We start from the raw sequence: 12,430 nt of genomic DNA, 5'->3' as shown, positions 1-12,430 counted from the left end.
AAATGTGAGTAACTGAGAGCGTTTTGCTACAGTAACCATAGTTTAACCATGGTATTTAACTGTGGTTGTACAAATTGTGGTCAATACACCAAAAAAACACTTCCTAAAAAACCATGGTTTAACTTTTGTAAGGGTTGGTGGTATACTATGGTAAATGAATAAGGCATTCATTTCCGTTTATCAAAAATTACTGTAAGAGTAAAATATGTTTACTGGGATCATATTTAAAACATGCTAAGCATCCTATTCAAAAACAATAAAAAAGAATCTGTCTCTACTATGAAAAATAAGCTAAAAAAGCATCTACGCAAAACTTTTAAAATATTTAAATACATAAATAAAAAGACTAAAATATATAAACAGAACTCTGTTACAATTAGATGATTGGTAACAATACAAACGTTAGAGATTTTTAATATTTTATATCACCAGTAGGTGGCGCCATATACATTAAAGTGCTGCAAGTGCACCAAATATTGCATAAAAGACAGTCCAAACTCTTTAGCAAGTTTGACATTTTAATATATATATATATATATATATATATATATATATATATATATATATATATATATATATATATATATATATATATATATATATATTCACATCTTTCCAACATAAAAAACATATAAAACACCAGTTAAACATTTACAAAATGTATAGCCATTAAACAGGCTGCATCTCAATAAACAATGTCACCTGAAACAATAGAATACAACCTTAAAAGAGGAAACTGCGAATGACAGTGGGTTCCCCTAATGCTTTAACAAAGGTTGCTTTATCAGAAATGTATCCCTTCATACATTGACAGCCATTCTGCGGTTAAAAGCAAGCATGTGCATTTAAACTTGCTTCGGAAAGTCAGTGGGACTCGTGACAATTGTGGAAATAATTTTCACTCATTGTTATTCAAATGCGGTTGCATTTTAGACCCTCAAAGGAAAAAACTCAAAATAGAAAAATTGTTGACACTTTCTTTAAATAGAATCACCGTCACTGCCTTTGAAATGTAAAACCCAGTTCAGTTATATTTGTGTGAGTTACACTGTTAATGAAAATATGAAAACTCAATAACAGAATTACATATACCAAAACTAAAGAATATCAACCAACAAAAACAAAATAATAATGACAGGTTATATTTTTGATGGGTTTTTTTCTGTTTGTTTGTTTGTATATTTACTTTGTATATCAGTACAGTTCAGTACTAAAACAATAGTATAATAATGTACTGAAAATAGCAAACACTAGCAAAAACTAAAGCTTAAGGAAAAATTTTCACTCATTGCTTGTAGAAAGACTGAAACTATATTTTCTTGTAAAACTTACTATAGTATTCTTTATTTTATATACAATTAATAAAATAATTTTTCCAGTGTGTCATAGCGCCAAAACTAAACTGAAAGAAATTGAAAGTAATAAAACAAAATAAACTAAAATTAAAGCCAGTAATAACCTGACTCTAACACACACACTGTTCTTGTATAATCCACATTAAATTGGGCACATTCTTACTGCCTCTCAAAAGTGCGTCAACCTCCACAATCCAGCCATGACTGATCTGACAGACGGTTGCGGTTTAGTAAACCGAAGTTGGTGGCTGCACGTAGGCGGGGTTGTAGGCCGGCTGATTCAATGTCTCTGAAGGCATATACACGCGACAACCCGGCTGGGCAGGCGGGCTGCATGGGGTACATGGCCTGGCCTCCGTCATACACACTCAGACTAGTGGGATATCCAGGACTCGCTGGAAACAAAAAAAAAATAGTTACTTTCACAGAAGAGACTACTACATGGTTTCAGTCCGTCAAGTACTAGGTGTTCTTACTGGCCACGTGATATGAGGGTGGGGGTCCTGGTGCATATGGCTGTCCCTGATATGGTCCCATCTGCATTGGTTGACCGTAACCCGGTTGAGTCAGCACTGGTTGGTATTGTGGGCACTGGCCCCCCTGCATTACAGGCTGCTGCTGAATGAAATGTGCATTTGTGACTGTAGTTACATGCGCTCCTGCCACAGCTGAGGGGAAAAAACAAGACAGAAATCAATTTATAATTCAATTTTACCAGCCCCTAAATAATGTATAATACCCATAATGCAGTGGTTCCCAATCCTGGTCCTGGAGAACCCCCAACACTGCACATTTTAGATGTCTCCCTATTCAAACACACCTGATTCAACTCATCAGTGAAGACTCCAAGACCTCCGTCCGCGCTCATCTGCAGTGGAGTATACTTTTGAAAGCTGTTTTGACACGGCTGTGCGCGAGACGGAAAGGAACGCTGAATGTGAAGTGTACCCGGGCCTTAAGTTTTGCTCGCACCAACAGGAGGAGGAGGGGGTCAGTGTTACTCTGTACACTGCATTTCCACCACCTATCTCTTAAGTGGACCATTGACACTCCTAATTGAGATTGAGGATAGAGTGTCAATGGTCCATTTGAGAGCTAGGTGGCGGTAATGCACTTATAAGTCTGTGATCCACCATAAGGCAAGAAGAAGAAGATGCCTCAAGCTCCTGCTGCTGAGAATGTGCTCAGGAGGATGCGCTCAGGAGAGGTAAAAAATTAGAGGTAAAAAAAAAAACAATATAAATACTGTTCAGTTTCTTGCACAGACCGATCGTTTTGTGTCTTTACACATTAATGTATCATCACGAGCCACAGGGTTTAATTTGGTTTTGTTTGTGTATGTTTTCCCATCCACTTCCATTAAAAGACTGACAGACTGCAATGGTTTGTGTTAAAAATCTTCATTTGTGTTCTCAAGAAACAAAGTCACCTACATCTTGGATGCCCTGGGGGTAAACAGATAACATCAAATTTTCATTTTTGGGTGAACTATCCCTTTAAACTTTCGCCATGGCATAAGAGCTGGTACAATGGTTGTCGCTTGCGAAATCAAAATTAATTTGGATGGAAACATACAGATTAAGGGACGGTAATATTATAATGAGATCCCTTTGCAACATCACTGGGGGAGCGAAATCTGACACGCTCGTTTTTTCAGACGCTTGCAGAAAAAGGCTTACCAAAACAAAGTTACTGGATTAATCTTTTTAACTTTTCCTTGGTTGGTAGATGCACCGGGTACCTGATTATAGCATTTAAAACCTGGGAAAGTCAAATTTTCATGATATGTCACCTTTAAAGTGGACCTACTATTGTTGTCATGGTACCAAATTTCAGTATTCAGTACCAATACCAGTGAAAATCCACGGTTCTCGGTACCAATTTCAGTACCAAAGCAAAGCATAAAAACATGCTAATTAAAAATTTGACTATACTTTCATTTAATCCAAACTGTGTACATATTTAATTTTAAAGGGATTTTGAATTTTAAAGCCAAGAATAACAACTAAGTTAGCTAAAAAAAATAAATTAAAAAAAAGCCCGGAACTGCTGTTCTGACTGATATGACACAAACAGTGTTAATTTGTACATTCTCTACCACATATATTTTAGATTCACAATTCATTAAAAAGCCTCTGGTGTAAAAATAGTAAATATCATCATGTCATCCAGTTTTTTTTTACCCTAATAAAAGTTATAGGAGCATTAAATAGTTAATAAAGAAACTTGATTCTAATTCTCATTATAGTAGCATTAGCCGTACTTATGCTAACGATGAACTACTCTAATAACAGCGGGCATTTCAATCCAACATTCAAATTAAAATATTTCACAGTATTCATAACAGAAGCGGTTTTTTCCCACAGCTGCATATGCAAATTCATTCTCTGCCAGCAGGAGGTGCTTGTAGAGCAGCAAGAGAGAGGTTTCCCCGGTAACGGCTGTAATCAAATAAGCTGAGCCTGTGCTCACAAACACTGTTCAGGCATTACAGGCGAGATTAAATGAAAAGGACATCCATAGTCAACGCCTTTTGGAAAATCTGTTTGTTGAGGTCAGTTTTTGATATTTCCCAATGTTTGGGAAACACTGTGAAACTTACCTGCTTGAACTCTTTAATTTGATCTGGGTGTCTATCTTTAAAGCGTTTTGTTAGTTTGGTGTGTTTCCTCCTTTTGATGTTGCCTCATCGCAGTGCTTTTATGAAGAGAGTGCATCTGCACACCTTTCAGATAGCTCACCAAGAACCGGGTTGACCGGGTGCTCGGTACCACCGGTACTTAAAAAAAACCGGTACCGTAACATTTTTGTTTTCTTAGTACTGACTTGGTACCGAAGTACTGGGTCTTTTGACAACACTAGAACCTACCTAAGAAAGTACTGGTAGCTTAAGGTAACTACATGGGGTAGGGTTAGGTTCAGGGTTAGTACCTGGTTATTACCTAGTCATTGTAATTACTATAATAAGTACATAGTGTGTGTATACATGAGTAACAGGACTGTAAAATATAGTGCTACCAATTTTATCCTACCAATTCAGACAAGACTGTTTTTTTAACTGGAGAAAGCAATATTATGGATATTTTGACCAAAAGTGACGTTAAAAATGCCTTGATGGATTTGTTTTCTTACAAACACAGTGTAAGAAATTCCGGTCTATGAACTGCTCTAGACTCGCCTGTTCTCTGTCTGCCCTGAACTATATTTCCTGTCTTTGATTATCCCATTGTCTTGCCATTTCGGACTATGTTTGCTTCTTGCCTGAACTATTGCCTGTGTTTGTGGATTCCCTGTTTGCCTCGCCCCCTGGCCGTTGATTGACCCATGCCTGTTTACTGGACTACTCTTTTGTCTTGCCCATACCTGTTTTGCCATTGTCTGACCCTTTGCTGGTGTTTACCATTGCTGGTGTTTACCACTGCCTGTTTTGACCTTGTCTTTTCGTTTCAGTCGCTCCATAATACATAATTTTTTTTTTTTTTTTTTTTTTTTTTTACAAACAACTTTTTTTCACAAGGTGTTAATTGATCAATTGGAGTGGTGTGGATTACTTGTGAGATATTGTTATGGTTTCCATTCACTGCAGAGGATCATTGGTGAGCAAGGGATGTAATGCTAAATTTGATCAAATCTGTTCCCATGAGAGAAACAAACTCGTCTATGTTTTGAACGGCCTGAGAGTTAGTACATTTTCAGTTTTTTTGTAAACTAAAACACTTACGTCTGGGTTTTCTGCACATTTTATAGATGCAGCAGCAGGGGCAGCAGCAGCAGATGATGATCACAATAATGTGGAACACAACCCCCACTACTATCAAGGTAATTCTGCTGTTAGACAGATAAAAATATGAAGCAACAAGCATTAGAAACACTCTTAGCATATAGTACGATATATAAAATCTTATTTATATATTAAAATGTTATTAATTATCACTTCATTTATTCAAATATTTGTACTTATTAATTTAATGAAAACAGACTGGTTACTGCTGTGGTTAATTTGCTTTGTTATTTTATTATATAAAATACACAACATCAAATCACGATTCAAACCAGGGCCCTTATTGCAAACTATGTCATATGATGCGATTTCAAATTTTCTTTTCTCTTTGGAGTGTTACAAGCTCTTGGTGCATAAAGAAGATCTGTAAAGTTGCAAAGACTAAAGTCTCTGATCCAAAGAGATATTCTTTATCTTTGGAGTGTTACAAGCTCTTGGTGCATAAAGCTAACAGGTGCCCCCACGTCTACATCACGATGTGGATAGATTTGCATAACGCTGCCCAGAGTTTGCACAAAGTAAGAAGGCGTAACTTTTATTTCTCTCTGTTGCCACCGCTGCCATGTCGCGGAGTTCCATATTGTGTTTGGTCTTCCAAAAGAGGACACGACTAGAAATCAGTGGTTAAGTGGTATTTCAACACTGTTCCAGAGCAGTTCAACCCAAATATTCAGATGTGTGCTGCGCATTTTATGGAGGATGAGGACTGTTTCCTGAACCAGTAGCCTGCAATGCATCTGTGGCACAGCGGCTGTTTCTATAAAGTTGGACAGTTCATACTTTGTAAGGACAGTCTGGCGCTTCTGACTCACAGTCTGTAAGTACGTTTTTATATTTAAATAATGATGATTCAAATGCGAGTTTTGAGCAGTAGAGTAGCGCTTGTTGTTTGTTGTTTCTCAGATCACAAATGCATACATGGTTTTATGTTTATGCAGCGCGAAAACACAGTATAAGTCATTATAATCAGTAATTATGTCTCCACTGGATGCAACAAATGCCTCGTTTGTAATTGATTTTATTGGTTTTGTCTCATCTAGTGATGTCCGGATCGCGAACAAATCTTTCTATTTAACCGGATCTTCTTAGTGAAGCAGTTAAACCAGTTCACCAAATCGAACTGAATCGTTTGAAACGGTTTGCGTCTCCAGTACGCACTAATCCACAAATAACTTAAGTTATTCGGTTTATAAATGTGCCTTACACTCCCTCTGAAGCGAAATAAACCAGTATCCCGAGTTATTCAGTTACTCCTAACAATGCATTGATTGGACTGCTAAAAGAGAACCGATGATGGGATGTGCACGAGCAGAGCAGCTGGACTGAGTCTCGTGATGCTACTCGCCTGGGAGACGGCATAGTATGTTAAGGGGCATAATGTTTCCGTCACACGCTTGAGGTATTCAGCCAATCACAATGCACTGAATAGCTGGCCAATCAGAGCACAACTCGCTTTTTAGAACGATGAGCTTTGTAAAAATCGACGCGTTTCAGAAGGCGGGGCATAAAGGAGAAAAAATAATGTACAGTATGTGGAAAATAATGTGTTTTTTGAACCTTAAACCACATAAAAATTTCATTACACCAAATACATCAAATAATGTTCTTTTTAGCAACATTATATGATCCCTTTAAACTAAAACACATAATTTGAAAAATTTGCATTGTGCCTCTAAATTTTTCAACTTTGGGAAAAAGGTAAGCGTCAAGCCCTGTTTACATAACAAAGTGACATTTAAAAGAGTAATGCACATCAGTCTTGGGGATGCATTTTGCAAACTGCTTTTCAGAGAAAAATACCACAACCTCGCTCTGTAGGAAATGGTGGGTTGTGCAAGAAAAGCGAAAGACAACCTCAAATAACAGTTGTTAGAAAAGATAGGGTTTCAAGTTTGAGATTTACATCAGCAAGATGTAAGATCAAAAAAGATGTAAATATAAATCACTGAATTTTACTTTACTGAACTATCAATAGATCACAGTTATGGATGTTAAGCCAAAATAAAGCATTAACCGAATTATGAAAATTGTCATTTTGGAAGACAAAATTGTTCAGGATTGAAAGATAATCATAAGACGTGTATAAAAACATCTAACGGACCCTTTTATTAAGAAAGAAATTACATAAAATTCCTTACATAGCGCAGAAGCTTTGAACAGACTCGGTTAACTTGAAATATTCACTGGAGCAGCAGTATCTGTTATCACAGTTTCCACAGCAGTGCTGAAAAAAGCACGTAAACCCAGGCTTGTACTCGTTATAGATGGTGTAGTAGCTCTTACATTCCTCACCAAAACCTGAAACAACAGTACAAATGTGACACAGAAAAGACCATCCAATGATTCAAGAGAAAGGACTTTATAACATTAACATGGTGATTTTTCTCAGAAAAATCTAAGTTTAAAGCTTTTCTTTAGATTTTTGTAACAGGGTGCCTAACTTACTGGCTTTTACCATGAATAAACCTGCAGACAGGAGCAGAAGAACTGCTAAGGTAGACGCCATCGCACTGCTCTTCCTGTTTATATCTCACCTTCTCATGATGTCTACACTATTACCAAATCGGCTCGTGCACGTCTGAAGACCCAACCACACTATTTCCTGTTTACGTTTATCAACTGCATGCAAACACTGGGGAGAAGCGAAAACGAAAGGGGGAAAAAAACACAAACGTTGAAGTCAAACTTGTTAAATGTATAGATCTAAATTTATTCAATACAATTAGAATTTGTTTGTGATTTTTAGCACAGTTTTATAACATACACTGCCATTCAAAAGTTTGGGATCAGATTTTTAATGTTTTTTTTGTTGTTGTTGTTGTTGTTGTTGTTTTTTAATATTCTCTTATGCTCATCAAGGCTGTATTTATTTGATCAAAAATATAGAAGAAAAAAACAGTAGTATTGTGAAATAGTATGGAAATTTCGAATATTGGTTTCCTATTTTAATGTACTTTAAAATATAATTTATTTCTGTGACGCAGAGCTGAATTTCTCCAGTCTTCAATGTCACATGAACCTTCAGAAATCATTGTAACATTCTGATTTATTGTCAGTGTTGAAACAGTTATGTGAGTTGGTAGTGTGTGTAAACATCCATCCAATAATGATAATAATCCACCCAGTGGTTTTTTTAAGATCCCCTTTCTCAAATCAGGCTGTTCTGAGATTCCTGTCAGAACGATGCAGTTCTGCACAGGCCCCTCCCACAATATTTGATTGACTATTGTGAATATAGTTATCTTAGTTACCTATAGTACCCTATTAGTATCTATAATTACCGGACCTGAGTGAGCTGAGAGCCATTATGTCGACTCCGGTGCGGGGAAGACAAGAATGTCTCCGATTAAGCGATTGAGGTGTTTTGTTGTTTGATGTAGTAATGAAAATAGCAGTCATCATTTACTCCCGACATCTGAGCCACTGAAGATGCAGATAATTAACGTTACTTTCGTTTTTGAAGGGAATGCGCCGATCACCGATCTGCCTTTAATGTGTCTTTGTTTGCAGCAAATCATTTGTGATCAAGCTTCATCTACACAAGAAGTGAGTATAAGTTTTTTTTTTTTTTTTTTTGAATCTTTGCAAATCGCCTTTCCTAGTATGTGCTAGTAAGCAGGTTTCGCGGCTAAAGTAAACAGTACTGCTGGTCACCCCACAGAAGAGGGGGGCGGGGTCAGCAGAGCTCATTAGCATTTAAAGCAAAATGGACTAGAATGGCTTGCTAAAAACAGAGCTCATTTTGACAGGCTAAAAAAGGTGTTTTTTACACTACCATTGAGAAATTTTAACCAAAGTATGTTATAGACTTTTCTTTAAGCCCCTAAAGTATCATATCAACTTGTGGAAAATGGGCATCCGATGAACCCCTTTTAGATTTCTACTATTTATTCACCATAAGTCTGAAGTCAGCTCAGTAACTGGTTGATTTGCTTGATAGAATAATTCAAAAACCACCAATAAAAGTGTACAAAGGATTGTTTTCACATGTAGAGATGATACATTAACTTTTGAAAATTAAAAAAATTGTTTAAGATGCCATTTATTAACCATTAAACAAAATGCCATATTAGGTTAAAATGAACTTCGGTAAAAATGAAGAGAAACAAACAAACAATGGGTCATGACTGGAATAAATAAAAAACAAGTTCACAAAGCAAGTATTAACTTAGAAATGGCAAACGCACATGGATGACAGTAATACTTTTATTCTCAACACAGTCTTATCAGAGTCTGTAGTAGTTGCACAGTTCACAAAGGCAAAGCAGTGTGGAAACTAACAGTTCTCTGTGATCCAGCATTGATAGCTGGCCATTTTGGGGGCGTGGCTAACTGGTCTTGGGTGATTCCACATACGCAGGGTTGTTTGGTGCTTGAGGTGAGTAGTCTGTGGGAAGTGCTGGTTGAACCGGTGCTTGTAGATGATACATGATCTGACCACCGTCATATGCAGCCTGGCTGACGGGAGCAGGAAAACAGACCTGCTGGAAAAAAAAAAAAACCCAGCAAGTAACTTATTTGGTTGTTTGGTAATAACAGATAGGATTGATCTTTTTTCCCTTAATTTCTCAAATGTAAAGTTTCTTGTTTTCAGTGACTGGGTCAATTGCGCCATTGCGAAATCATTCTCCTCGCCCACTGTCTCCACAATCCTGTTCTCAAAACCTCACTACAGTTTCGCAAGAGTTCAATCTTTGCATGTGAACAAACAGTTCTGCGCTTTTTTCCCCACAAAACAGAAAAAAGTAGTTTAGGTGTTTTTGAGCTTCCACAGACTTTGGCTCTCTGCTTCCACACACATGTTAATTGGCTGCTAGTTGCTGTCTTGCTTGTTGGAGCCGGAGCACACACTCGAAGGCAGGTCTGAATAATTACAAGTATAGCAAATTTGTTCAACTTTTTGTTACAGACTTAAAACAATAAAAGTTCAACAACATCTGGTCTTGTAAAATGCACTAGACTTTATTCTTCCCAAAACTATTAAAATAGGCAGATATAAAAGCAGATAAATTAATAGCCCCCACATTATTTTACCTATAGTTCTACACAAAAATAAAATAAAATAAACAAAACTCAGTGCCTGTATGTTTATTATTATTGTTGTAAAGCTTTCAGGTAGATGTTTGCAGATCTTACCAGCCTCCTGATATGTGGGTGGTGGTCCCGGGACATACGTTTGCTGATATGGTCCAGTCAGAATGGGATGCCCCCCATAAGCTGGCTGTAGGTTATTAGCCAGAGGCTGGTGATGAGAGTATTGTGGGTGATGTGTAGTCGTGACTGTAGTTCTTGATTGCACATCTACAAAAGATGATTTGAAAGCATTAAGTATGTACAAAACCCACATGCAGCTGTTTGTACAAACATATTGACACTTACACTGCGCATGTCTCATTAATCTTTTCACCAGGCAGTAGAAGATGATCAACGCAAAAACAGCTACTGCGAAAAACACTATCATGGGCACAATGTCTTCCATTGGATGCATGACTTGAATATTTCAAGGTTTTGCTTCTGGACAGATTAGGGAAAATAATCATTAGAAAACTTTAGAAATTGCATGTTTCAGCTTTTGAATAACTTCAGTCTTTGAATAACAAGCTAAGCCCTGGACCAATTTGCACTCCTGGAAGTGTTGGTTTACCAGAATTTATTTGACGTCTTCATTTAGATCTGCGAGACGTATTTAGAGTTTTTGCTCATCTGCAATATATTAATAGAATGTTTCCAATCAAGTAGACATTTAGAAAATGTCTTTAAGATGTTTGTGATTTAAAATGTATGTAAATCTGACTTTTAAACAGATGTTTGTACACAACAGATGCTTTCCAGAATCAAGTGATCTTTAACAGACATCTTGCAGATATAGGCCTGTGTGTGCTATCGTCAATCAGTTCTTTCAAAGAATACACATCATTTACATTTAGCCTTATTTTAAATAGTACTTCAAGTCTCGATTCTGACATTGGAGATGGTTCTTGAATCAGATTTATGAACAAATCATTCAGATCAATTTTGTCAGCTAGTTTGACTGATTCATGGAAAAGATCTGACTGGAAATATTCATTCAGGAATAGAACGTAGCCGAGGAGTAGATGTTAAAGTTCACAATTCATGTCTTTATAATTTGTAAGTATTTACATGCAATACGTAAGGGTTTTAGGAATTTAAACAGCATTATACACGTGCAATACTTGTGTATATGAAAAACAATGCGACAAATGGAGCTTTGAAAACATCTAAAGCACATTACCAGTACCTTTTGCCATTAGCTACATATTTTTCTTACAGTGTTTGATTAAACAAACAATAAGACACTTACCTACTGTCACCACAAATAAAACTGCAGAAGAATCGTATCGTTGTAGCCACAGCGCTGCTCATCCCCTCAATCGCTCGTTTCGTGCTAATGGTGTATTTCCGGAGATTGCAGGACCAATTAAACCATGTTTTTCTTGCTGTTGTAACTCAAACAATCCTGATAAGTGGCTATAATGTCCCTCCCATGCAAGAAACTTTCAACAAAACCAAAACGCACCAGTGTAATGTGTGAAGCATTTTGATTTTAAATACACAATCCTAGAAATACAAACAGACAGAACATGTCTGAGACCGTATCCACTTCTGAAAACTAGATACAAACAATTTCTTCTTTAACTCTGAACTCTGATAGTCAGCTTGACTCTTGCTTCATTTGATTGGCATGAAATGAATCGATAAACACAACGTAACATTTACAGTTGCAAAATATCTGTACCAATCTAGGAACCAAAATAAATAGAAAATGAATAGATTTCTGGTTAAAAGAGAGACAAACGAAAAATTCAAGTGTTTAAAGCAAGTGTATACTTAATGGTGAACAGTAGAGCATAAATACGGCAATATTAACGGAGAACAATACTTGTATTCTCAAACTCCGTTGTACGATAGTATCCACAGTAGCTGCACAATTCACAACAGCAGAGCAGAAATATGTAACCCTCCAGAATGCATTGGTTTGGGTTTAGTTACTGGTCTTGACTGAACTGGTGCAGCTGGTGTAAGCAGGGTTGTACGCTGGTTGAGGTGAGGTGTAGTCTGTGGGCAGCAGTGACTGTAGAGGATACGTGGCCTGACCACCATCATGGATGGGAAAAGTATACACTGGACCTACTGGAAAACCAAAGACAGAAATCATTTTGATGGTTCGCCATCTTGGTTCAAATAGACTTGTCATCTCATTTGCAGATCTTACCAGCCTCCTGATATGAGGGTGGTGATCCAGTTAACATTGCTTGGCCTCCACAAGGTGGGT

General features: G+C 37.1%; 1 protein-coding gene across 1 annotated transcript; it reads right to left on the bottom strand.

The window, feature by feature from the left end:
- Positions 1-1,535: 1,535 nt before the first annotated feature.
- LOC109083531 (protein shisa-4-like) lies at positions 1,536-7,721 on the bottom strand. Its single transcript, XM_042754588.1, has 5 exons — positions 7,582-7,721; positions 7,275-7,434; positions 5,077-5,183; positions 1,832-2,023; positions 1,536-1,750 (listed from the first exon to the last, which is right to left on the bottom strand). The coding sequence occupies exons 1-5, from the start codon at positions 7,640-7,642 to the stop codon at positions 1,536-1,538; spliced, it is 735 nt and encodes a 244-aa protein (XP_042610522.1). The 5' UTR covers positions 7,643-7,721.
- Positions 7,722-12,430: the final 4,709 nt, after the last annotated feature.

This window comes from Cyprinus carpio, unplaced genomic scaffold, assembly GCF_018340385.1.
Source record: "Cyprinus carpio isolate SPL01 unplaced genomic scaffold, ASM1834038v1 S000006552, whole genome shotgun sequence".
NCBI classification, from domain to species: Eukaryota; Metazoa; Chordata; class Actinopteri; order Cypriniformes; family Cyprinidae; genus Cyprinus; species Cyprinus carpio.
The sequence above is the reverse complement of the archived record's forward strand: the minus strand, read 5'-3'. Positions and strand labels throughout refer to the sequence as shown.